At 35.8% G+C, this 26,032-nt stretch overlaps 1 protein-coding gene across 2 annotated transcripts in view; it reads left to right on the top strand.

Moving 5' to 3' along the window:
• Positions 1 to 26,032, top strand: part of ITPR2 (inositol 1,4,5-trisphosphate receptor type 2) — a 466,150-nt gene that overhangs the window by 307,949 nt on the left and 132,169 nt on the right. For both annotated transcript variants that reach the window (XM_023644092.2, XM_023644091.2), the window contains exons 38-45: positions 65 to 173; positions 1,202 to 1,389; positions 7,574 to 7,757; positions 8,448 to 8,704; positions 11,756 to 11,956; positions 14,389 to 14,499; positions 18,486 to 18,581; positions 20,019 to 20,141. In XM_023644092.2, coding sequence (XP_023499860.2) covers positions 65 to 173; positions 1,202 to 1,389; positions 7,574 to 7,757; positions 8,448 to 8,704; positions 11,756 to 11,956; positions 14,389 to 14,499; positions 18,486 to 18,581; positions 20,019 to 20,141 — 1,269 coding nt within the window. The remainder of the gene's footprint in view (positions 1 to 64; positions 174 to 1,201; positions 1,390 to 7,573; positions 7,758 to 8,447; positions 8,705 to 11,755; positions 11,957 to 14,388; positions 14,500 to 18,485; positions 18,582 to 20,018; positions 20,142 to 26,032) is intronic.

Raw genomic sequence — 26,032 nt, 5'->3', positions numbered from 1 at the left:
TGTTTTTTTCCCCTTTTGTTAGCAAAGAAACAATAACTAACACTTACCTTATTCTTTTTATTAGGGTAACACATTAAGAAAAATACTCCTGAATCGATACTTTAAGGGTGATTATGGAGTTGGTATGAACGGACCCCTCGCTGGAACCTACAGCAAGTCTGCACAAGGCGGAGGCAAGACTAATGATTTTTTCCTCATTTTAAGATTCTCATAACATATCTTCATGCTGGTGTTACTCTAGTATTTTACTTAAAAGAGTACAGATATAAAAAATTCATTTAAAAAGCACTACTATTAGCCATAAAAGAAAAGAAGGAAATCTAGCCATTTGTGACAACGTGGTTGGACCTTGAGGGTGTTGTGCTAAGTGAAATACGTCAGACAGAGAAAGACAAGTGCTGTATGATCTCATTTATAGATGCAATCCAAGTAAAGCCAAACTTGGAGAAACAGAGATCAGATTTGTGATTGCCCGAGATCAGGGGTAGGCAGTAGGGGAATTTAGTGAAGGTGGTCAAAACGTACAAATTTCCAGTTATAAAATAAATAAATCCTGGGGACATAATATACAACACGATGATTATAGTTGACAATACTGTGTCCTATATTTGAAAGTCACTAAGAGAGTAGATCCTAAAAGTTCTCATCACAGGAAAAAAAATTGTAACTATGTGAGCTGATGAATGTTAGATAATATTTTTGTGGTAATCGTTTTATAGTATATACGTATATATCAAATCATTATGTTGTACACTTTAAACTTATACAATGTTATATGTCAATCATATCTCAGTAAAACTGGAAAAAAATAAAGAGCACTGCTAAAAACATTGGTACAATTTCGGGTTCATAAAACAGATTTGAACAATTGAATTAATTTTGCTTTTTGACTTTGGAAAATAGTTAAACTGTCGTAATTTCTTAATATGTAAGTTAAGGACAAAAATAAAGCTATTTTTCTTTTTCTAAAGTATTTTTTATTAAGAAAAAATATTTAATTACAAATGTCATACATTTAATAAAAAGTTATGTTTTTACAAACTTTTGACTTTTTTTTAAAAAACCTAAGTTTTCTATTATATTTAACTTTGTAGGGAAAAAATCTCATTGATAAATATTCTTAAGGCCTAAGAATTTGAAAAGTTTGTATGCTAATAATGTCTGTAATTAAGGTTTATTTATTTATTTTTCCTAATCACAGGAAGCTTTTCTGGACAAGATTCCGATAAGATGGGGATATCAATGTCAGATATTCAGTGTCTCCTGGATAAAGAAGGTGCATCTGAACTTGTCATTGATGTTATAGTGAACACCAAAAATGACAGGATTTTTTCAGAAGGCATTTTACTTGGCATTGCCTTGCTTGAAGGAGGAAATACGCAAACTCAGGTACCTGCTTATCATGATGGGCATAACATATGTTACTTGTATTTCTTATTTACTTGTCATAGAAACCACGGGAAAGTACTGTTATTTCTTTTAGCTTCTCATGACTATCTCAAATAAAAAAAACAACCTTGTATCACATTTTCCTTATAAATTTGTTTAACTTGCTGTAGAAACTATAGAGCACAAATTATTCAGTGAAGCAGAACATTTCCTAGAAGCATCCTTTCTAACATTGTACCAGAAATTCGGATTTATTTAGAGAAATTTTAGGCCAACTTTTATTAGATAAAAATGACGTTTTGACTCATCTACATTAAATCTTAAAAAAAAAGGAATTAAATGTATTATTAAATGGGGTAATATACATAAACTCCTCACACAGTTTTTGGCATTATAACGGGTTTCAATAACATTCACCATCCATCTCAGCACATTTCCTCCTATATACTTTTTTCAAAGTTTAGAACAGTAGCATTACTTGTTGCCGCGTATCTCCCTGTGCTCATTACTCTAACATCTCTGAGCAAGTGAATTTTTCACTGGCCGGGGGAGAGAAGAACCATTTTATTTGTTCATTCAGCTCAGGCGGGGTGAGTTGAAAGTCATTGTTTGTCTATGCAGTGCTCCACTACAGTGACCAGTGTGCTCAGCTGCATGCAGGGATCAGACCCTATTTCCAGAAGACACATTTCATGTTGAAACTCATGCCGAGTTGCCCCTGGACTCCTCTGCACCAAAAGGCAGAACATGCTGCATGAGACCAAGAGCTGGGAGGTGCTCCCAGAGAACGCCCATCATCCTCCTAGACCTGCTCCTGCCGCTCACTACCTGCTCTTTCTAGGTTTGCCTTGGTCGGGAAAGGAAACTATGCTTACAGCTAAGTGGAAATTCCAGAGTCCATTTTCCCCATTCATGGCAAGTAGAAGCCACATCTCATTAAAAACTAGGATATTTTCCTTTATTTAACCATCAATGAGCAACAGGAACTTCACTATATGACATACCCGACAGCAGCTGGCTTTAGGAAGAAAGGCCTCATGAACGGAGACCAAAAAACAACTCCAAAATGCTGAGACTCCTTAGTTCAAAAACAAGTCTTGAAAATCTCGTGGTCCTGAAGCTGCAGCACAGATTCCCCTGAGGAAGTTGGGGAACCGCGTGGTGGAGGGATTTGAGTGGGTTTTCTTGGAAATTTTCGTGTCTTCTACAACCAGATAATCAGTTGGGACTTTCTCAAGAAATTGTCTAAGCAACTGCATAATGTTAGGTGTAGCTTATTCACAGATGAGTGAAGGATTTTCTTTTGGCATCTCTAGGTAGAAGCAATCCTTGAGATTCCACTGCTTTCTAGATTCCTGTTTCTGGGCCACTGAGGATCATCAGATGAGATTATCTTTCACCTTCCATACGTATTTATGCTTATTTATGTCCTCTTCTTGCTGGAGAAGAAGGCAGCTCCTGTCAGAAACCATGTGTTCCACTTTGAAATTCCTGACAAGTTCTTCCCTACATCCCTTCACCACCAAAACACCTTTCAGTTATTTTTTTATATAATGTTTCTGTGGCAAGTGTCACTGGTGACTTTTTCTTTCTTTTTGAAACCTTTTCAGTTTAGGCTTTGGGACACCAACCTCTTCTCTTCCTACCTCCTACCATTTCTTCTTAGGCTCTTTTTCTTTTCTTTTTTTAATTTTATTTTTTTGCTTTTTCTCTCCAAAGCCCTCCGGTACATAGTTATGTAATTTCAGTTGTGGGTTCTTTTAGCTGTGGCGTGTGGGACACTACCTCAGCGTGGCTTGATGAGCGGTGCCGTGTCAGTGCCCAGGATTTGAACTGGCAAAACCCCGGACCACTGAAGCGGGGCGCGCGAACTTAACCACTTGGCCACAGGGCTGGCCCGTCTAAGCCTCTTTTGAAGGCACTTGTTCCTTAACTCTTCTACTTAACTCTTAACTCCTGACATCTCTCAAGTTTCTTTGGGCTCTCATCTGTTTATTTTGCTTGTTCCCTCAGCCTGATCTCATTCATTTTGACATGTTAGACTTCCAGTCAATGCTGATGATTCTCAACTCACTCACTCAAGTTCTAGACTCTACGTTCAGCTATCTTCCAGAAATATTTAGTGGGATGTCCCATAACTACCTTGAACTCAACATGTCCCAAACTGAATCCACTATTGTTCGCCATCCACCCACTCCTCCTTTTGCTTTACCTTTCTCAGTGACTGGCAACCTACCCAGCTGTCTGGCCAGAAACTTGAAAGCCAGCCTTGACCTCAACTTACTCACCCTCACTCTCTTCCCAAACATCTCATCGAAGGCCAACCTCTGATTCTGCCCTGTTGACGTCTGTCATATCCATACTCTGCTTTCAATCTCTGCACATCCAGCTATCTTTACCCATCCCTCTTATCTTTTCCTGGACCATGATGAGTAGTCTTGCAGGAACTATCCCTCATTCCATTTTCGCCCTTCTCCAAATCATTCTCCGTGTTGCTTCCAAAGATATCTTTCCAAAAAACATGTTATTCTCCTGTTTAAAATCTGTCACTTGCCCTATAAAGGCAAACTGCTTGCCATCGTCCGTAAGATCCTTCATGATTTAATCTCTTCAAATTTTCCAACTTTTCCTTTCTTATTCCACCTCCCCCCTCTTCTCCCTCTCTCTTGTGCGCCAGCTATACTAAGCACTTTGTAGTTCCTCAGAGGTGTTGTCTTATTCCTCATGTTACTTTCTCCTCTTTGAGGACTCAACTTATGAACTTCTCTTGGAAGCCTTTTCTGATCCCATGTCCCACTAGGCAGAATTGTTCTCTAGTTACTATATGCCTCTGCCGTATCCTGCAGACATCTTCAGTAGCATTTCTGCCACGTTATTGTGCCACTTCATGTGTGCCTCAGGCTCTGTCTAGTAAATTATAAATCCTTAAAGGTTGAGACCACGTGTTGTTCATCTTTTTATGCCTTGTGTCTGGCACCATGTCTGGCGCAATCTAGGCGCTCAATAAATGTTCAGGAATGGTCTGAGTCAAGATGTACCTCCTTCACAGTCTTCCATATCTGGCTGGGGCCTTTGGCCACCACTCCTTTATCTGAGTTCCCATAGCACTTGTTTCTTTAATGCTCACTGGGCACTTTGCCTGTGTTACTTTATCGTTATTTGTATGATACCTACCTTTCCAATTAAATTTTATCTTTCTTAAAGTAGGGGATCGTGTCCTGTTCTTTATATCTACAATGCTTTATAGCCATTCAACCAATATTTGTTGATGAAATAACATTAGCTTGTTTTTGTTTGTGAAAACCTTTTAAGATGGGTTATGACAATCTCATTTACCAGCCTACCCCCTTTAGGTTTCTCACATCTACATCATTGTGTAACCCAGATGTCAGCTGTGTGCTCCTGGCTCTAAGAGGTCTATCTGGTTAGGGTCAGCTTGAATCCCATTCCTTGCCCTTTAACAGTCTAAAACCCACTCCTCTCCAAGACTTCTGCCAGTCCCCAGGGGCGTTTACAGTTTCACAGTCTCCTTAGCCACTGAAGTCTTGCTTTCTTAGTTCGTTGATTGTGTTGACACCCCTATTTCTGTGCTCCTGAGATAGGAATCTGATCCCCTTCCTTAATCTCTACCCTCTTGGCTTCATAAGTCACTTTATATGTTTAGTGTGCTTTATTAAAGATTAGTTGATGGGGAGGATAGAGGAGGTACTTATATTACAATTTTAAATTGAACACTAATAACAATAGTGAAAAGAATACCTGCTAAATACCAGGTCCTGTTCTTAGTGCTTTATATGTATTAACTTACTTAATACTCACAACAACCTATGAGGTAACTTAAATATTATCTCATCTTACCAAAGAAGCATCCAAGATAGACAGTGTAATTTCCTTACCCAAGCTCTCATAGCTGTTTAGAGATAGAGCCGGGATTCGAACCCGTGCAGTCTGGCTCCAGAGTCTGTGCTCTTAACCACTATAAGTATCTCCTCTCTAAAACAGCCTTCTACTTCCTCGCTCCTGGGAAGGTTCACTGGCTGACTCACCCTGCATCATGCCCTAGCTCCTCACTTCCTTTCCCTTCTCTGTCCTCCCGTTTCTAGTCTCCCTCCTCTTCTTGGGGGAACTCCTTCCTCTGTGGCCCACGTCTGTTTCTCCATCACCCTTGGCTCCTGAAAAAACCTGAAAGTTTCCCCTGATACTCTGTGCAACTGATAGAGGTAGTTTCCTAATTAAAAATCATACCTTTCATAAGAGAAATCCTTATGCTACCTGTTGAGATTATATACATATATACATATATATAACATACTTTTGATTTTTATTAAAATCATACTATTCGGCTTGTAGAGCCCTAGTTTAAAAAAGGCGTGTCTATGTAAATAATCTGTTTTTTTGAGCTGAAGAGGTTACTTTATAAACTTAGCAATTTAGAGTCAGAGAATCTAGATTTAACTCCTAGCCCTACCACTTACTAGTTATGTAATATTGGGCAAGCCGTTTAGGTAGGTGATCTATAAAATGGAAATAAGAGCACTCTCTATTCATCACACAGTTGTACTGAAAGTATCAGTGAGATAACGTATGTCAAGGGACTACATAAATTATAAAACTTTGTTTTCATAGAGCCACAAAGTTTCTATAACTTCCTCATTAATATATTGGAACCCCCTTCCACCTTCTAACTCCATTATATTGAAAATATTAGGGTTTAACATCAGCTTAATTTGTGAGACCGTTGAGGTCTGTAGATGCTGCATTTATCCTTTGAATTAACAGAACCGGCTCGACTGTTTCACTGTCGTTGCCATGGTTACGGTGGCTTTTTGGCCTGCTTTCTTGAGGGGTTGCTAGCCCTCTGCTTAGAGCTTCCCCTTGTAGGTATGAAGCCAACTTCTAAGGCTTCATAAAACACTCAGTGAATGTATATTGCCCGTATCGAAAATTGCAGGACAGGCATCCATTTCCTGACCTGATGCCCGTGGCGTCTCACTTGCAAGTCCCGGGACCTGTGGGTCATGGTTCTAGGCCTTCTTTCAGGAAAGCGTATCTGCAGGAGCCAAACTCCCCAAAATTGGCCGTCTAGATTTATTGGATTATGGTCAATTCTACTTGATCTGGAAATCATTATTTTTTCGTTTGTTTTCTTCACACTGTCTCTCATCAAGGTTATATAACTCTCTTTTGGTTAGTACATTACTGAAGTCATTATCATTAATTTTTTTTGCTTCCATTTCTCTTGTTTGTGTTGTGTCTATCCCATGGTTTTGTAATAATAACTTACCGTTTCCCACCCAGTGCAAATTCTGTCTTCTCTAGAGTGTGTCGTCTTTCCTATCTCCTACCTCTTTTGGATAATTCCACAAGTCACTAAGCAAACAATGATTAGAGCAGATATTCCCAAGGTTCAGGATTTCCACCTCTCACTAAGATATGTTTTATCATACTGTTTGGTGTTGAATTCTTCCTATATCATTATTCACTCTAAAGCAGAATTCATTTTACACATTTTTTGGTGGCTTCTCCTAGACCCCATGCAAAACAATGTAGCTAATGAAGTACCAAAAGAACTCAGTCCTATTTATCAGTGGATTCCTGTGAGTAAGGCTGCCATGGTAACACAATCTAAATTAAATGTACTTTAATTTAGATAAAGAGGAAAATAACTCTTGTAACTGTCCATAAACTCACATTTGCATAGGATGATCACTGGATTAGTGGCTGTTTTTCACTGTGGATTACAAACTCATGAGGCAGGGATTGTGGTTGTTTTTCCTTTTTGTTCTACTCCTAGTGCTAGCATAGGGCCTGGCACATAGTAGTCACTCAATAAGAATGTATTGAATCAATACATGACTTCATAATAACATCAAAATCAAAGAACTCTTGGCATGCAACTTCTTACAGTGCCTTTGTAAATCTTAAAATAAATGATCAGTAAGGATGAATTAAACAGCATATGAAAACATGTTGGATTTTACTGGAAAGTGCTAAGCAAATACAAGCTATTATTAGTATGCATTAACTAGTACAGGAGACTGGCAAAAGCTGTCAATTTCTGAAATAATAATGGGCAGCACGTTAAATGTGTTCTTTTATCCGTAATGTTTATGTTTATTTCAAGCATAAAAACACTACTTTTCTCCCCTTGGGTATTGATACCTTAAAATATGTTTTCTTGCAGCGTTCTTTCTACCAGCAGTTGCATGAACAAAAAAAGTCAGAAAAATTCTTCAAAGTTCTCTATGACCGAATGAAGGCTGCTCAGAAAGAGATAAGATCAACAGTGACGGTTAATACCATAGACTTAGGTAACAAGAAAAGGGATGATGACAATGAATTGATGACATCTGGTCCACGAATGAGAGGTAAAGAAATAGTTGAGTATTTGGGAGAGTAAAGTGAGAGAAAAGAGGGTAATACAGAGTTTAGATCTCACTTATCTTTGTCATCTCCCTTACCTTAGTCTAATTATCCCAACTGTGGCTCTGAATTATTATGGTCATGGGGGTTGACCTTGAAACAGCTTTGCAAAACCAAACTCAAACAAGCCTTTAGTGCAAAGTGACTAATGACATAAAAATGTTTGATTTCATTGTGGAATGCATAGCAGAGAGCAACTATCCCAAACCTTCTGAGTGTTCATGAAATTTAAACTTTAAGAACAGAAATTACAGCACTATATGCTAATGAAAGATTCTTGGTAGTTGGAGTAACAAAGTCACCAGGGTAGTAAATAAAAATCATATAAATATTAACATTTTGAAGTTGGCCGTGTTTTTCCCGTCTTCTCGTATTCCTGAACGCTCATATTTTATGTTTATCTGAAAGACATCAGCCCTCGTAAAATTCGCTAGGCATTAAGATCTTTAATATCCCAGTGCAAGTTTAATTTTTTAGTAACTACTTCAAATTACTTTTGGGAAATTGTTGCACCTCTTGTCAGATGATTTTTAACTCACTTGTTAGAGAATTTGGGCGCCTGGTTGTCTTTTTTTTAATTTTAATGAGCAAAAGGAAATTAATTCAGAAATATAAGAGTACTGCTTTATTTTCAGTAAGAGATCCATCATTACACTTAAAAGAGGGAATGAAAGGGCAATTAACAGAAGCTTCTTCAGCAACATCCAAAGCATACTGTGTATACAGAAGAGAAATGGATCCAGAAATAGACATTATGTGTGCAGGATCAGAAGCAGGAACTGCGGAGGAAAAGTCTGCAGAGGAAGTCACAATGAGTCCTGCAATTGCCATCATGCAGCCGATCCTGAGATTTCTTCAGTTACTATGTGAAAACCACAACCGCGAACTACAGGTATTTGATCTTTATTTGTGTGAAAGCTGAGGTTGCAGCCTATGATTATAAGGAATTAAATTCAAATAAAACTAACAAGTAGTTTTGGAGAGAGAATCAATAAAACCAGCAGTGCTTTTTTGAAATGGGAAGAAACTTTTGTATCTAAGTAAAGAAAAATAAGAGGAAAATTCCTTTATGTATGAAAAGATCAGGCTCAGACAGTACTATCATTTGCATCCTCAACTCATGTCTTTTTAGCCTTGATGGGCATTGTCTAATCCTAGTATTCCAGTATTTGTTGACTAAGGTCACATTTGCGTCACCTGTACCTTTTGTGATTTCGTAGACTTCAGAAACTTTTATCATTTCCAACTGAATTCATATTTCTTTTCTTTTTTTGGTGAGGAAGAGTGACCCTGAGCTAGCATCTGTTGCCAATCTTCCTTTTTCTTTTGCTTGAAGAAGATTGTTGCTAAGCTAACATCTGTGCCAATCTGCCTCTGATTTTTGTTTGTGGGACACTGCCACAGTATAGCTTGATGAGTGGTGTGTAGGTCTGCACCTGGGATCTGAACCCATGAACCCCGGGCAGCCAAAGGGGAGTGCACAAACTTAACCACTATGCCACCAGGCCAGCCCCAGAATTCATATTTCTTGAGTGAGGATACAGAGTATATTTATATGTCTTCATTGGAAATGGAGTTAACATAAGAGAGGATTTTTTACAACAATGAAGGCTGATACAAGTGTAAATGAATATAGTCCTGGACTTACATCGTTTTTGGTACATTTTGACTTTGTCAAATAGATGAGCTTAAGGATGCCTAGGAATTTTGCCCCCCTCGTCTTTTTTACATTATTTCTACACATTGCTTATTGTCACCATGGCAAAATGACATGAAAGGTGAACTGGTTTCTAAGAGCACATACCAGTATTAGAGAGACAGCAGAGTTTGAAGTTGTGTTCTCTAGTAAGGGTCTAGAGTGCAGGTATTCTGAATTGATAAGAAATGGTAGATTCATGTAAGTTGAATTAAATATCCTCCAAGGGGATGAGAAGCTCAGGCATGAATGAATGGCAGAAGCCATGACTCTTGTGGACCACCCCACCACAACTTCAGAGCTGTTGGCAGGCAAAGGCCAGAAGCATTACTTCCAGAGGGAAGATACTGAATATGTGCCTAGTGCTTAGCCTGACCCATTTTGTCTGTTCGTGTAGGAGGTAGATATGTTATATAGTATCTGATTAAACATTCTACTGATAGGAGTGTGGGATCAGACAATTTGGAAAATGCTTCTTATAAAATAGTTGTTTTAGTAAAAATATATGATAGAATTATTCACAATAGCTAATATGTAGAAGCAAGCTAAGTGTCCATTGACAGATGAATGGATATACAAATTATGGTACATATATACAATGGAATATTATTCAGCCTTAAAAAGGAAGGAAATTCTGACATATGCTACAATATGCATGAAGCTTGGGACATAATACTAAATGAAGCCTCAGTCACAAAAAAGACAAATACAGTGTGATTCTACTTATATGAGATTTCTAGAGTAGACAAAACCATAGAGACAGAAAGTAGAATGGTGGTTGCCAGGGGCTGGGGGCAGGGAGAATGGAGAGTTGTTAATAGGCATAGAGTTTCAGTTTTATAAGATGAAAAGAGTTCTAGAAATGGTTGATGGTGAATGGTAGCTCAACATTATGAATATATTTAATACCACTGAACTGTATACTTAAAAATGGTTATGATGGTAAATTTTATGTGTGTTTTGCCACAGAAAAAAAATTGAGAGGCCAGCCTGATGGTGTAGTGGTTGAGTTTGCACACTCTGCCATGGCAGCCCAGGGTTCATGGGTTCAGATCCCAGGTGTGGACCTGCACACCACTCATCGGACCATGCTATTTTTGCATCCCACATACAAGATAGAGGAGGATTGGCACAGATGTTAGCTCAGGGCCAATCTTCCTCAAGCAAAAAGGGAAGATTGGCAACAGATGTTAGCTCAAGCCAATCTTCCTCACCAAAAAAAAGGCAAAAAAATCACAAAAACAAACTAAAAGAAAAAAAGAATAAATGATAGAAATAAGTTCAAATAAATACATTAAATAATAAATTAATACAAATAAGCAATAAAATAAAAAATAAAAGTTTCCCTCTTTGCTTACCCTTTCACCATATTTACTCCCCCAAAGAAATTACTATTAACAGGTTATGTTTCCTTCTAGAAATTTTTATGCATGTATAAGCGTATTGATCTTTACATGTAAACCTTTTTTAAAAAAAATTATATAGTGTCCCTCAATTTCTTTTTTCATTTAGCAATATGTCTTATTACTAGATTATATTTATATCAGTACATATTAAAGAAATACCTCATTTTTATAGCTTTGCAATGTTCCAGGGTTTGGATATACTCTTATTTACTAAGCCAGTCACATTATGATGGCTATGGTGTAGTTTCCAGTGTTTGCTGTTTTTGCAGTGTGCAATGACCCTCTTGATGGAATTGCGTCCACAAAGAATATATATATATTCTCTCTCTATATAGTCTCTCTCTCTCTATATATATAATAACTTTGTAGAAATGGAGTTGTATGTTAGCTCAAAATTTTGCTAGGGGCTTCAAGTTGCCCTCCGTAATGGTTGTATCATTTATTGTTTGAAGCTGCACTGTTCATAAAGGGTCATTTACTTGAAAATTTGATTGCTTCTTTCCTTAATTAACTTCTCTCTAGTTTCCTTTTTCCTTACCCTATTCCTACTGCCTATTATTTTTGCCCTCTCTATATAGTTTTAAAATAATGATATTGAGAAATGTTTGTTGTGAAGTATACTGATAAATATAGATCCCTAAGGAAAAAAACATGAGTCTTTCTTTTTTCTTAAACCTAGGAGAAATTTAATAAATGTGAACACTTTCTTACAAAGAGCAGTTTCATTCCATATTGCCATGGGGATCTTTTCAAGTTAGAAAAACACAAGTACAGAGAGAACTGAAAACAATTAGCAGTGATTTTTTTTTAACCCTTTGGGTATATTTTCTTTTGCCTTCAGAACTTCTTGAGGAATCAGAACAACAAAACCAATTACAACCTTGTCTGCGAGACCCTTCAGTTTCTGGACTGCATTTGTGGAAGTACCACGGGCGGCCTGGGCCTGTTGGGTCTCTACATCAATGAGAAGAACGTAGTGCTGGTCAACCAGACTCTGGAGAGCTTGACGGAGTACTGCCAGGGTCCATGTCATGAAAATCAGGTAAGCGTGAAAGCAGTTCTTCGTGCAAAACGTTCGTGACTAATTAGTAAAGGGATCAAATTGGTGAGCAAGCCAACCTTTGTGTACATGTAAAAGATCTTTCTGCTTGCTTTGCCACGTATTTTTACTTTCCTAACAAAACATACAGAGACTGAATTATAGACTAGCAAATACTATGCCATATTTTAATTTAATTTCATTGTAAAAGAAAATTCCCATGAAAATGTTCCAGAGAGAAATCACACATCAAAAAGTAGAATATGTTTTTTCATCCTTGATCAGCTTTCATCTCTAGTGACTCTTTCTAGGATTTGTGGAATAAACTCCCTTGGCTTCTTTGGCTCCACTGCAGTGGGTAGTGTATATTATCTCCTTTATAGTCACAGTAAATTTATGAAATATGTATTATTGCTCCCATTTTACTGACCATATATTCTGACTCAGAGGTTGTGACATTCCAGAGTCTCAGAGTTACAGAATCAGTAAGTTGTGGAGCCATTCTTGAAACTCAGGACTTTTGATTAAGTCTAAATAGAGTGCTCTTTTGACTGTATTAGATTTTCTGGGGCAAAGTCTCAACTCTCTCTTGCAGAATGTATGTCTCTGATTCCGTTTTCTTGGATATCAAGGACACATTGTGAGAGTAGAAGAGAGAACACTCAAGCTAGTAAAGGGAAGGGAGCCACCCTGGAGTTTATTAGTAGACTGTTCACACATCTACTCAAGTGTTGTAGGTCTGCTGTCACAAGCTTGGGTGCACTCTGGAAGAAAAAGTTTTCAAATCACAAACATTTCTGGAGATAAATTTTAAAGAAAACTTTGAGACCAAATATCAATGCGTAACATAAAAAAGAAATTTGAAAAAGAAATTTGCTTTCCTATCGTGAATTATATAACATAAACACACATATGTATACACACATATATGCATAAAAATATGCATACACGTACATACACACATACATAAGAACATAGAATAAAAACACAATTACTGACAGAATAATTTGTTATGGGGCTACTTTCTCCCCCTCTGTAATGTGCATATGACATGGTAAAAGAGTTTGTGAATTTTGCCCTTTATTTTCCTGGATTATATTTCAGTCTCCTAGGGCAATGATATACGAAAACCTAACTGTTGATTTAAAGCTAAGGAAAAATACACAAATTTAGAGATTTGGTTTTTTTGTTGGTAAAAATATGTGTATCTATAATAGAAAACATGTGTTCCCTACTTTTGGTCTTAGAAGAGGATGAAATTGAGTTTTGAAAGTAACTTACTAAATTAGGTAAGCACTAAAAGTAAAAACTAATAATAAAATAACATGAACCCCACATTCTCTAAAAATCACTTACCCTGAACCGTATGCTCTGAAAATGTGTGGAAGGAAAGAAGGTTGGTTGCAAGCAGATTCCAGAAACGATCTGCAAATTGATTCCCTCTAAGTTTAGCAAACATTTTAACGATCAGGAGAACCTCGGCAAGTGTAGAAGATGGATGGAAAACACCTTTCCTTTGTGTTAGGGGAGTAAAAATGTCCTTGTATGGAGGGAGAAATGAAGCCCCTTCTGAAAAATAATAGTTATTTTAGAGTAACCTTGATTTGACTCTTTCCCATTTAACTCCCCTGGGTTTCAATTTTTCAACCCCTTGACACTGGGTGCTGCCTTGTAACATGGAGTTCCACAAATTCCTGGTTTTCAAGTTCTATAAAATAAAGTAAGTTCAGAGTCCTAGCACCATAGTCCCTAATCTTCAAAATACTGTTTCTCTCTCAAGATGTTTTATAAACTTTCCCCCAAGTAAATCTCTCTATAAATCACTCAAGTTTAAAGAATCTACTGAACTTTCCTCAACCACTGTCATTGACGGGACATCCGCAAAACACCAGGAGGTGTCTATATTCCCTGTCTGTTGCCACCCAGCAAGTGCAGCATCACTTTCACTCATTTAGCATTAAGTAGCAGCTAAATTAAAATGCTACATCAGTACCAATAAAGTTTGTTTAGCCAAAAAGATCACACTTCTTCTGTAAATGGGAATATTCTCTCAGCCAGGATAAATCATATCATAAAATCCTAAATTTAAAGAATTCCTCTATTGAAGGGCATATGAAAATTTATTGACTGAAAGAGAACTTAACCAGTGTTCTTTGAAATTCTATAAAAATGGTCCATTTTAAGAGACACCCATTACACACAGTGTATCTCTCAGTGTTCTGCATACAAAGCCATTTAATTAATACTAATCAATTAGTAGTCAGACTCTATGCAAAAGAAGTAAGACTTAAACCTTTGATTTAATCTCAAAGTAAAATTTTAATTATATTTTAAAGGTCAAAAAGCTAAGATAATTCTGTTATCTTATGTTAAATGATTTCTAGTGCTCTTATGTTATAAATAGAATATTATTTTATAAACATTTTGTTTTCTAGACGTGTATTGCTACTCATGAATCTAATGGGATTGACATCATCATTGCTTTGATTCTAAATGACATAAATCCTCTTGGTAAATATCGAATGGACCTGGTGCTCCAACTAAAGGTAAAAGAAATCCACTATTCAGGGAGGAAAAGTGACATTCTCTATTTAAAATTCCCCTTTACAGCTGACTCTAAATCTTCAAGTAGCTCTTGTAAAAACCAAGATATTATCGTATTTTCAACTAATGAATTGACAGGGAGAGATAGTGAAAGCACAATGTACACTAAATTTCTCATAAAATGTCAAATAAACTTTGCGGTAATGTCAGTTGGAGAGTACTTTATTGGAAGTTCTTTTAAGTAGCCACTTTGTTTCACTACTTCTGGTTTTATTTTGTATTTTTCATTATATAGAGGAGCAAAAGGTGCTGAACATTCGCTATACCGTATATTTTTAATTCTTCTTAACTACAGAATTCTATCTAGGAAATCACAAATATAATTTATAATTTATATATAAAATTATGTATATAAGTATACATATATAAATACAAAATTTTGTATATAGTTATAAATATAATTTATAAAAGGAGAGCTGCATTTTAGTTTTATGGCTCTCTTTTTTCTAAAAGGTGTTTCTTTTTACATTAGGATCTTATTTTTTCCCCAAATACTATAAGCCATTTTCACATTCTTTTAAGAAGTTGTTTTAACTTAAGCCATGCACACACTTCTGAGCAGTTCCATTTATCAGAGCTCAGGAACACAATGGCATTTAAAAAATTTCTTCAATCTTTTGATCAATTGGCTATTGACAAATGAATATACACAAGAAACTATATAAATCCCCGAAACAAAGGCATGATACTCAATTGAGATGAATTATTAAAGCCCATATAATTGTGTTTAGTGTTAAACAGGTAAAAAAAAATCATTGGTTAAATACAAATTTTCTGTAAAGACACATCTATCCAATATCATAGTGAATATAATTTAATTTCATATGGGTAAATTTATGGCTAAGAATAATAGGAATGATATTTTTGTAATTCTGTTTTTAATTATAGATTTATATATATAATGGAATGTATATATGTCCTGCTTATGAGAAGATTGTGCTAATGGCTCTTAATAAGCAATTGTTTCTTTTAATAGAAGAGATGAATTTGTATTTTTTCGCTGTTTTCATTTGCAATATGTATAAGCTTTGGGTCCTTCCATTCATAGATTAAAATGAAGGTGATCCTTATGTAGATTGACCTTATGTCGTTTTCCTCATTAGCATCATGCTTCAGTTAGTGAAGACAGCCTAGGCCTTTGTGACAGAGAGCCTAATTTGAATTACTAGGAAAATTTTTATTTTATCTTAAATTCATCTTTAACCGTAATTTATAAAGAAACAACATATAGAAGCCTTGGCCTTTGACTTTTTAAATCCTTTATTACTCTAAAGACTTTATCTTTAAATCTCTTCCTTTTTTTTTTTTGGTGAGGAAGATTGGCCCTGAGCTAACATCTGTTGCCAATCTTCCTCTTTTTGCTGAAGAAGATGGTTCCTGAGCTAACATCCATGCCAGTCTTCCTCTACTTTGTATATGGGATGCTGCCACAGCATGGCTTGATGAGCAGTGTATAGGTCCACATTCCAAACCTGTGAACCCTGGGCCACCAAAGTGGAGTGTAGGAACTTAACCACTATACCACCAGGCTGACCCCTAAATCTCATTTTTAATTGCTATAACTTAATGAATGAAAATACGGAATGACTCATCAATTTAAAACAAGTGTAGGCATACAGATTATTTACAAATGCAGACCAATGTAAAAAAACTAAATGATGGGGTCTGACTTAACAGTACAAAGATATTCTTAGCTATTCAAATGAAAATGCTCTTTTGAAAGAGCATCATTTAAAATTTCATTTATGTTACTAAGCACAATTTATGTATATCTTTTCAAAATATGAACGGATTTGACATTGAAATATTTAAATGTTTACTCAAAGAATGAGGTGAGCGTACCTTTCTAAACAATCTTTCAGGCTTTGTACATAATGGCCAAATGAGAACAATGTTTCTAAGACCAAATGATATATATTGGCGAATTTTAGGGGGCTTCCTTGGCTAGGGTGCTTTTAATTATAAATTCTCTGTAACATTATAGAGATACCATATTAAAAATGTTGAGGTTTTATTTTGTATCACTCACCCCTAAATTTAATTGCTTAATCATTTATAATTTTAGGTATGCTTAACTCTGTATCCTGGTTTACTATACAATTGTATGAATTTTTTCATACATTTGTCTTGTCCTTTAACTTTTTAATTTATATTTCATTGCTGATCTTTGACTGTGAAGTGCTAAGTAGGTAGGTTTTTTGTTTTGTTTTGTTTTAAGGACTCTAGCTTCCTTTGGAAGAAAATCCTCTGTTAACACTGAAACACGCGTTTGATTTCTTATATATAGGCTCTTGTAGTTTCAAATTGATTCAGATTTCAGTGGGTCATTTACAAGATTTCTATTCTTAAAAATAGTATGAAAATAAAATTGGTTAGAAAAAATACCATATTGTCAACAGCATTCTGAAATTGGATGTATTTTTAAGCTATTGTGTATTGGGCCTGCTGAGTGAGGTTCATTAGAGAATGCAGTTAGTGTTGCCAAGGTTTTAGCTTTGAATTCTGTGGGGTCAGTTCAGATCACTGTAAGTATTTAAGCTCTGCACTAATTCTGGAGCCTTATTTTTTTAGGTGTGTTGTTTGCACAGATGCTAGTTATCAAAATGGATTTTAGGATTGGTACAAATCTGTAAAAATTGAAAAATGGAATAGAAACAAATAATACCACTTCCCCTGCAAAATACTAAAATCTTTTCAGGATGGATCAGTGACATTGGTATCATCATCATCATCATTGTTTCTAATATTAGTCATTTAAAGATAGTCTTTAAGCTGTACTGCTGAAAGAAAAAATAGCTGAATAGAATTTGGTATTAAAACTGCTCAGTAAAATTAATTTGTACAACTCTAACAAAATTTGTGTGGTGAATGTCTACTCACACCAAACAACTGGTTCAATTTAAGTTTTCATCCTATAAGATGTTAATTTTGAGTCACTAAGAAGCATCTTAAAGCCATTTGAGTTGACTTCTTTTGTGCTCCTATCAAAGATGGTGTGTAGAGGTTGAGATTTTTTCTAAAAGAATATTACAAAAACACTGTAGAAATATCTCCCAAGTAGTTTTTATCATCTTGCAATTTGCCGCAATTCTAGGGCAGCGCTGTTGAAAACACAGGGTACAGAAACATCTTTCCAGATGTTGAGAATGTTGTGCTTCCTGAAACACTGTGGTGCCTGTTTGGGATTATAAATTGACTGTATCAGAAACATTTTACCTATGGGTAAAAATGTTTGAGACAATATAGTTATAAACCAAATTAGGAAGCATAAAAGACAACATAAACTATGGTCATTCTCTACTAACTAAGCAAAAATAGAAAATATTCTTCTGCAACCCAGCTGGTAAGCATGTTGCATATATATTGCCATATAGTGAGATTAATAAGCTATCAATAAATTTATATTTTATTTTTAACTCATGAATTTAGGAGTTTAAATATTAATTTTCACTAATAATTGCAGAAATTTACTTAAAATTTTGATTTGTTAATATGTATTAATGTTTTGTGTTAAAAAAATTGTTAAATTCTTTAAGTTATATCCCATTTCTGTAAAATGTGTCATTGATACTGGTTCACCTTGCTGTCTTGTTAAAATGTCATCATAGAAATGGATGTTTAGGAAATAGTGAAGGAAAATATGATTACATTTTAATGCATTATATATAAAGTCAATTTGTGTTTACAACACCTTTTAACCAATATTTAAAATATCCCTTATAATATATCACTGATTCGTTATTTTTATAGTGTATTGACAAAGAAGTAAAAGATTCTATCTTAAAATGTTAATAAGCCAAATGAAATTAGTTTAAAGTTCTGTTTGATTAAAAAACACTTTCCTGGTAATCTCAATTAAAACAAATGTGGGGATCATTAATCCATGAAATAGACTTCTCACGTGTGTTAATTCCATCTGTATCTCTAGAACAATGCCTCCAAGCTTTTGCTGGCCATTATGGAAAGCAGACACGACAGCGAGAATGCAGAAAGAATTCTTTTTAACATGAGACCCAGGGAACTGGTAAGAAAACTTTTGAAAACTGTGTTAATACTGTGTAACCTAAAAGGGTATACATGTCAGGAAAAAAGTCTAGTGACTTTCGCTACTCTACCAAGGTAGAATAGCACCTACATGACAAATACCTCGGAAGGCCCCTGATGGCAAAGCCTGTGTGATTTGGGTCCTGAGAACTTCATCCACTCTAAGCACTTTTCTTTACCAGATTGTCACCCTCTACTAAAGTGTCTGCAAATTCTTCTTGCCAGAAAAAAAGTTTACTTTAGTTCGTGAATTGGAGTATATGAGGAAGATGTGTAAAAAATGTTTGTATCCCTCAAAAATTTTATTTCTGAAAAATAAAATAAAATCAATATCTTTTGTGCTTGTTCTTATTGGTGAAATGTTGCACAATGCTTGGTCTGGAGGAAACGATGTGGAGACTTGATGAGGACTCCACAGAGATCACTAGTGTGTCTTCCTATTGCAGAGGTTGTTTTCCTCCTCACTTGTGACATGGAAATTATGAAGTAATATTGGCATGCTTTCAAAGCACTGAGTTTCAAAAGCATTGAGAACATACTCAAACTGTATAACTCAGTTCCCCAATGACTAAGTCCCACTCTTATGAGCACCATTGTTGGTGCTATGGGGAAATCCTATGGAAGGCACTCTTTTATTCTCTCTTTAATAGTAAGGAATGGAATCGAGGACAGTAGATAAAGAGATAAGATGCAGTATGATTTAACATAGATTTAATGAGAGCCTAATATCTGCAAGGCAGTGGGCAAAGAGGGGCAAGACATTCCCTATCTTTATGGTTAAATGGAGCAATGAGTTATATATTCATTCAACGATAGCACTATCCAGTAGCCCTCTGAAAATAGTCTTTCCTCTGTCTACAACATCTTTATCCCATCATCTACTTCCTCTTGTGACCCACCTTCAACATCTTGCGTGAGTTAGTGCCTCTGCCCCATGCTTGCTTCAGTTCCTCACATTTAGCCCTGCTGTAGGACTGTTGTGTTCGCCTCTTGACTTACTGACTCTCCCACTGGACAGTAAGTTCCCTGAGGGCAGATATTCTATTGTATCCACTGTTGGGTCCTCAGTGCAAAGGGCAGTGTCCAGTACCATATATTCCTGTTAACTAGTGGATGCTTAATAAATAATGAATGTGTATCATGGTTCTAGAGTCTCCTAATTCATGGGAACTTTGGCACTGTCAACATTCAAAAATCAAAGCAAAAATTTCCAAGGAAAACAGGGAATATTATAGAAAAATACTTCCATGTTCATTTAAATAAAGATGGTTTCCAAGGCCATTTTCATTTAGAGTTCTTTTATACTTTTTAAGTCTTAGAAAGTGTTCTAGTTTTTTATTATACTTCATAAACAATGTAAAATGTATATTGTTTGTGGCATTTCAAGGCTTGTTGTTACTATTTGTGTTTTTGCTAGGTTGATGTGATGAAGAATGCCTATAACCAAGGATTGGAATGTGATCATGGGGACGATGAAGGTGGAGATGATGGTGTTTCCCCAAAAGATGTGGGACACAATATCTATATTCTGGCCCATCAGGTATCATATTTTACATCTTTATATTATTTTGCTAATCTTACCAATCATGTTTTGTGTCATGGTTTGTCATCATATTTTCAACTTCTGGTCCCTTCATTTGTTCAGCACTTGCCCATCTTGCTCTGGGCCAAAGAGAGGGAAAAGCTCCCAGGGTGCCTGATTCTGCCCCCAGGGCTATGCTAGGGGCTGATCCACAAGAAAACAGTACCTGGCACCAAAAACACCTGGACCAGGAGGGAGGAGACAGTCCCATGTCAGAACCTAAGGAATAGGTAAACCGTGGAAACAAATGGAAGTCTTGAAGGAGAGAGGAAAAGAGGCTGCTGAGATGAGTGTAAAGTAAAGGGGGACACTGAGGTCTAATCAGGACAACCTTGCAGATGACTTCCGGCCTCTTTGAATTGTCAGTTGGGATGCTTCCTGCAGAAGCCATAAAGTGGCAGCTTCTAATGGGTTTCCCTTGGAATTCCTCATAAATAAGAGGCTAAATTTTAAATTCTTTTGGAGGAACCATTTCCATTTTATAGTAACTTATGAAAACATGCTTCATAAGTGTTATTTGATAAATTTAATTTGATTAACATGAAGATCAACTTTAAATTTGCATCTTCTAGTGTAGGTTTGTTTAGAAGTTAAAAATTTTAAATGTACAAATGCCAATTTGATTTTGTCTGTAGTAATGCTCTCTTTTTTACAGAAAAACTTTGTAGACTTTCCCAATCTTTCCTTCTAGTAATTTTCTCCCATTAACAGTCTCTCCCTTTTCCTGCTTCCCTGTACATCTTATTAGTTAATTGAACAGACACTGATAGATGATTCTGAGTATATTTATTATATTTATTTTTGATTTTTTCCATTTTATTGAGATATAATTGGCATACAGCACTGAGTTTAAGGTGTTAAAAGGTTGCTCTTTTGACACTTCTTACCCTTCTCTGTCCTTTGTGTAACTGCCTAGTTTATGTAAACTTAAATATAATTTTTACAAAAAATTCAAGGAGTCAAATTCTAAAAGGTGTTTTTTAATTCAATTTATTTAAAGTAAAAAAACCCCTCAAAAACAATTCACATATTTCTCTCACCCCCAACCCCCTGCCTCTAGCAACCACCAATCCGTTCTCTGTATCTATGAGCTTGGTATGCGACATTTCCATTTTCATTTTTCTCCAAGGGTTTTTTGATTTCTTCTTTGGCCCATTGGTTGTTTAGTAGCATGTTGTTTAATCTTCACATATTTGTGAATTTTCCAGTTTTCTTTGTGTAAGTAATTTCTGATTTCATATCATTGTGGTCAGAAAAGATGGTTGATATGCTTTCAGTCCTTTTAAATTTATTAAGACTTGTTCTGTGGCCTAACGTATGATTTATGTGGGAAAATGTTCCATGTGCACTTGAGGAGAATGTGTATTCTGTTGCTTTTGAATTAATGTTCTGTAAATATCTGTTAAGTACACCTGGTCTAGCATGTCATTTAAGGATGATGTTTCTTTATTGATTTTCTATCTTGGTGATTTATCCATTGATGTTAGGGGACGTATTAAAGTCACCTACTATTATTGTATTGCTCTGTTTTTCTCCCTTTAGGTCTACTAATATTTGCTTTATATATGTAGGTGCTCCTATGTTGGGTGCATAAATATTTGCAAATGTTATATCCTCTTGTTGGCTTCTCTTCTTTATCATTATGTAACATCCTTCTTTGTCTCTTATTACATCTTTGTTTTAAAGTCTATTTTGTCTGATATAAGTATAGCTACTCCAGCTTTCTTTTGCTTTTCATTTTCTGGGAATATCTTTTTCCATCCCTTCACTTTCAGTTTGTGTGTGTCCTTGCATCTAAAGTGAGTCTCTTATAGGCAGCATGTCAATGGATCTTGTTTTTTATTCATTCAGCCACTCTGTATCTTTTGATTGGAGAATTTAATCCATTTACATTTAAAGTAATTATTGATAGGTATATGATTATTGCCATTTTTTAAAAATTATTTTCTGGCAGTTTTTGTCATTTCTCTCTTCTTCTCTTGCTCTATTCCTTTGTGATTTGATGACTTTCTTTAGTCGTATGCTTATATTCCTTTATGTCTATTTTTTGTCTGTTTGCTATAGGTTTTTGCTTTGTGGTTACCATGAAGCTTATATATATCAACTTACATCTATAACATCTTAAATATGTTTTAAGTTGTTGACAACTTACGTTGATCCCATTGTAACGCTCAACATTATTACTCTCACCTCTCCCACATTTTGTGTTTTTGATATCACATTTTACATCTTTTTTATCTTGTTTATCCCTTAACTATTACTGTAATCATAGTTGTTTTTACTGCTTTTGTCTTTTCACCTTCATACTAGCTTTAAGTGATTAATTCCCTACTTTACTGTATATTTACCTTTTTCGTGAAATTCTAAAAGATATTAACAAAAGAAGTTGCTGTTCTGTAATATAGTTGGATCATGGAGAAGATTTTTAGGTCTCTCATAGTATTGCAAAATTTACATATAGAACAGAAAAAGATAAGAGCACATGAATTATACTTAGAAAGACAAAAGAATTTTAGGTATAGAGGAACTGAAAGCTAAGGCAAAGGACAAGTTGAAGGAAGTAGAACACAGAGATTTAGGATGTGGAAAAGATGTAGTGTTAGAGTAAAAGAGAAATCAGGTGACAGGAATTAAGTTGAACTAGAAAAAAAATGACTAGAGATTGAATGTGAGTGGAAAGAAAAAAATCACAGGCTGAGAATGAAAATCATATTGGCTACTAGAACTAGAATACAAAAATGTGGTGACACAGCATGTGTACATGGTCAAGGAGTTACTTCAGAAGCTGTACCGCTGTGGAAGGACAATATCAAAGAAGAGTAGGGAAGAGTGAGCAGTCATAAGTTTTAGAAGAAGGAAGTAGAGGAATACAGCCACCCATATTTTCTTGACTGAAAGCTAGTCTTGCTCTGTCTGGAGAGGTTATTCCCTCTGCATGAGGGAGCAGCTATATGAACAAGACCAGCTAAGTCAGCCCTGGAACCAGTAGAGTGGTGGATGTTTGAACCAGACCACCTCATGTCCATGAAGAAGACATTTAAAAGTGCAATCGCATATTACCAGTATAATATAAGTAACAATAAAAATGTCAAGGTCAAGAAAAGACTTGCTATTAGGTCTGTTTAAAAGTAGAGAAGACAAATTTTAAAAACAGGCTAAGGTGGATGTTGTGAAAAATGGAGAATGAGGATAAAGAATGCAAGAGCTATTCATAGATCAAAAGATAATGATATAATTTATGAAAGAAGTTAAAAAGGAAGACAGCATAAAGGTCAGTGATTTTGATGGATTTGAGTTTACGAAAGTGCTTGGAGAGAACAGATTAGATTCGAAGATGATGGTGGAATTGTTCAAGGAGTAGGAATTCAGACGTAGTAAAAAATTAACAAGGGGTTAAAAACAACTTACTGAAATGAGGAGATAAAACAATGGCTGTGAAAATGGCTTGAATGGATATATAGAGGTTTCTTAATTTCCCAAAATCAAAATGTTGGAAAAACAGTAGTTCACAGAGCCAGGATGGTGCAATACAGAGTTACATAAATAAAGCCAGACTTCAGGAAGAGAGAGAACGTCAGACTGAGTAAAGGGAAGAAGGAGATTCTGAATTGCTGTATACTTTAAGCCTTGTGATTAAATTCTAAGAGCATAGCTATGAAATGAGAGTTTGTGTGGGTGTCTTCTAGGCGCACAGAGGGGAAAGGGATGACAAAATATACGGAACAGTGTATGTAATTGGCAGTGTAGAGTTAAGCAACTGTCTGCTTATTTTCTTATAGTGACATGGGGGGGTTGTTACCTTGCCACTTTATAAATGTATTCTCTATCGAGTGACTCCTCCCATCAATGTTTCACGAAAAATTTAGTTTTTACTCACAGAAGAGAACCCACTATGCTCTTTTGATGTTTCCACAGTTGACTTCTATGGCTTTTGTTAGGCCAGGATATTATATTTGGTTTCTTGGGGGGCCAAACATGTTTGCTGAGTTCCTCATGAACCTGTTGTCCAGACAGCTCCCACACCAAGGCACAAATGCCAAAGAGCGCCGGGTGTGAGCTGTGCTTCAGTAGTAGCCATGTAGCTGTGCTTTAGGGGGTTGGTGGAGTCCAGATTTCACCGTTTTCATTGTGAATATGGAATCGCTTGGCTCTTGCATGCTGATGACCGTGCAAATTGGTTTCTGCCTTTGCACAGTTCAGTAATTCCAAAACCGAGGTTCAACTTCCTCCTTGTTTTACTATAATCATCTTTTGTGCAGACGGTTTATTTTGGTTCCCTCAGACTTTCAATTTTTGTTGTTACTCTTTTCATGGCAGTAAAGTAGTTCTGCTTTTAATGTCAAGACATCCCTTTTGCTCCTTCCTGTGGTTGGTGTTACAAGAAACAAATAATGCTTCTTGTAAGTGTCTTGTCTCATCTACATAAACTATAAATACATCAAAAAGGGAATTTCTTAAGTTCTAATACTATAGTGTCGTGCAGAGAATTTCCTTAAAATTCAGCTATGTGTCCTTTTTGACTTTCTGTCTTCCACATGATCTCCTCACACTTCTCTGCCTCCTCTTTCCACTCTAGTCTTGGTCTTTTATAGTCTGCTTTCTTCCTGTTGCTTCTCCTCTTTTTTCTTGTCTTTCTATAGTATAGTCACTGTCCACAATCTAGAACATAGTTCAATACTCTGGATATGTTTAACATGTATTAAGCCATATTGTTTCTCTGGTCCCATGGAGCAATTTCTGTTTTTCTGTCTGAAATCCTTTATTTTATTTTCTCCCTCAGCTTTATTAAGATATAATTGACACGTAACATTGCATAAGTTTAAGGTGTATGATGTGTTGATTTGATACATTTATATATTGCAAAGTGATTACCGCCGTAGCACTGGCCAGCACCCCCATCCAGTTGCATAATTATCACTTCTCTTTTGTGGTGAGAATATTTAAGATCTACTCTCTTGGCAACATTCTAGTATATGATACAGTGTTATTAGCTACAATCACCAGGCTGTACATTAGATCCCCAGAATTTGTTAATCTCGTAACTGGAAGTTTGTACAATTTGACTAATATCTCCCCATTTCCCCCACTTCCCAATCCCTGGTAACCACCACTCCACTCTCTATTTCTCTGAGTTTGACATGTTTAGATTACATATATAAGTGGTATCACACAGTATTTTTCTTTTTCTGTCTGACTTATTTCACATAACATAATGTCCTCCGGGTTCATCCAAGTTGTCACAAACAGCAGGATTTCCTTCTTTCTCACGGCTGAATATGATTCCAATATATATACACATCTATCTATATATAATGGAATATATATAGATAGATGTATATACACATACACACCACAACTTCTTTACCCATTCATCCATTGATGGAAAGTGAGATTGTTTCCATTTCTTGGCTATTGTGAATAATGCTGCAATGAACATGTGAGACTATTTTAATACCTACTAGAATTAAGTATATGGAGAAATGTCATATGCTTTGCAGGCTGGGGAGAAATATTAGATAGCAAGCCTGTGGAAAGCAAAAATAACTCCTGGCTCATCAGGCAAGAAAGAATGGATCACTCTAATTACCTATATGAAATTATTTTTAAGATATAGGCTTTAAAAATTTTCATGAGCATCTCCCCATGTCACTAAATAGTCTTTGAAAATGTAATTTTAATGTCTGCATAATTGTTCATCATTTGCATGTACCATAATTTGTTTAATTCCTCCTTATTGTTAGACGTTTAGGTTTCTAATGTTTTTGATATTATAAATTATGCTATATTAACATTCTCGTACGTTAATCTTTGTCTGCTACACTGATAATTTCCCTAGGATAAATTAGAAG

The sequence above is a fragment of the Equus caballus genome, chromosome 6 (genome assembly GCF_041296265.1).
Source record: "Equus caballus isolate H_3958 breed thoroughbred chromosome 6, TB-T2T, whole genome shotgun sequence".
Taxonomy (NCBI): domain Eukaryota; kingdom Metazoa; phylum Chordata; class Mammalia; order Perissodactyla; family Equidae; genus Equus; species Equus caballus.
This window is presented reverse-complemented; position numbering and strand designations above follow the sequence as displayed.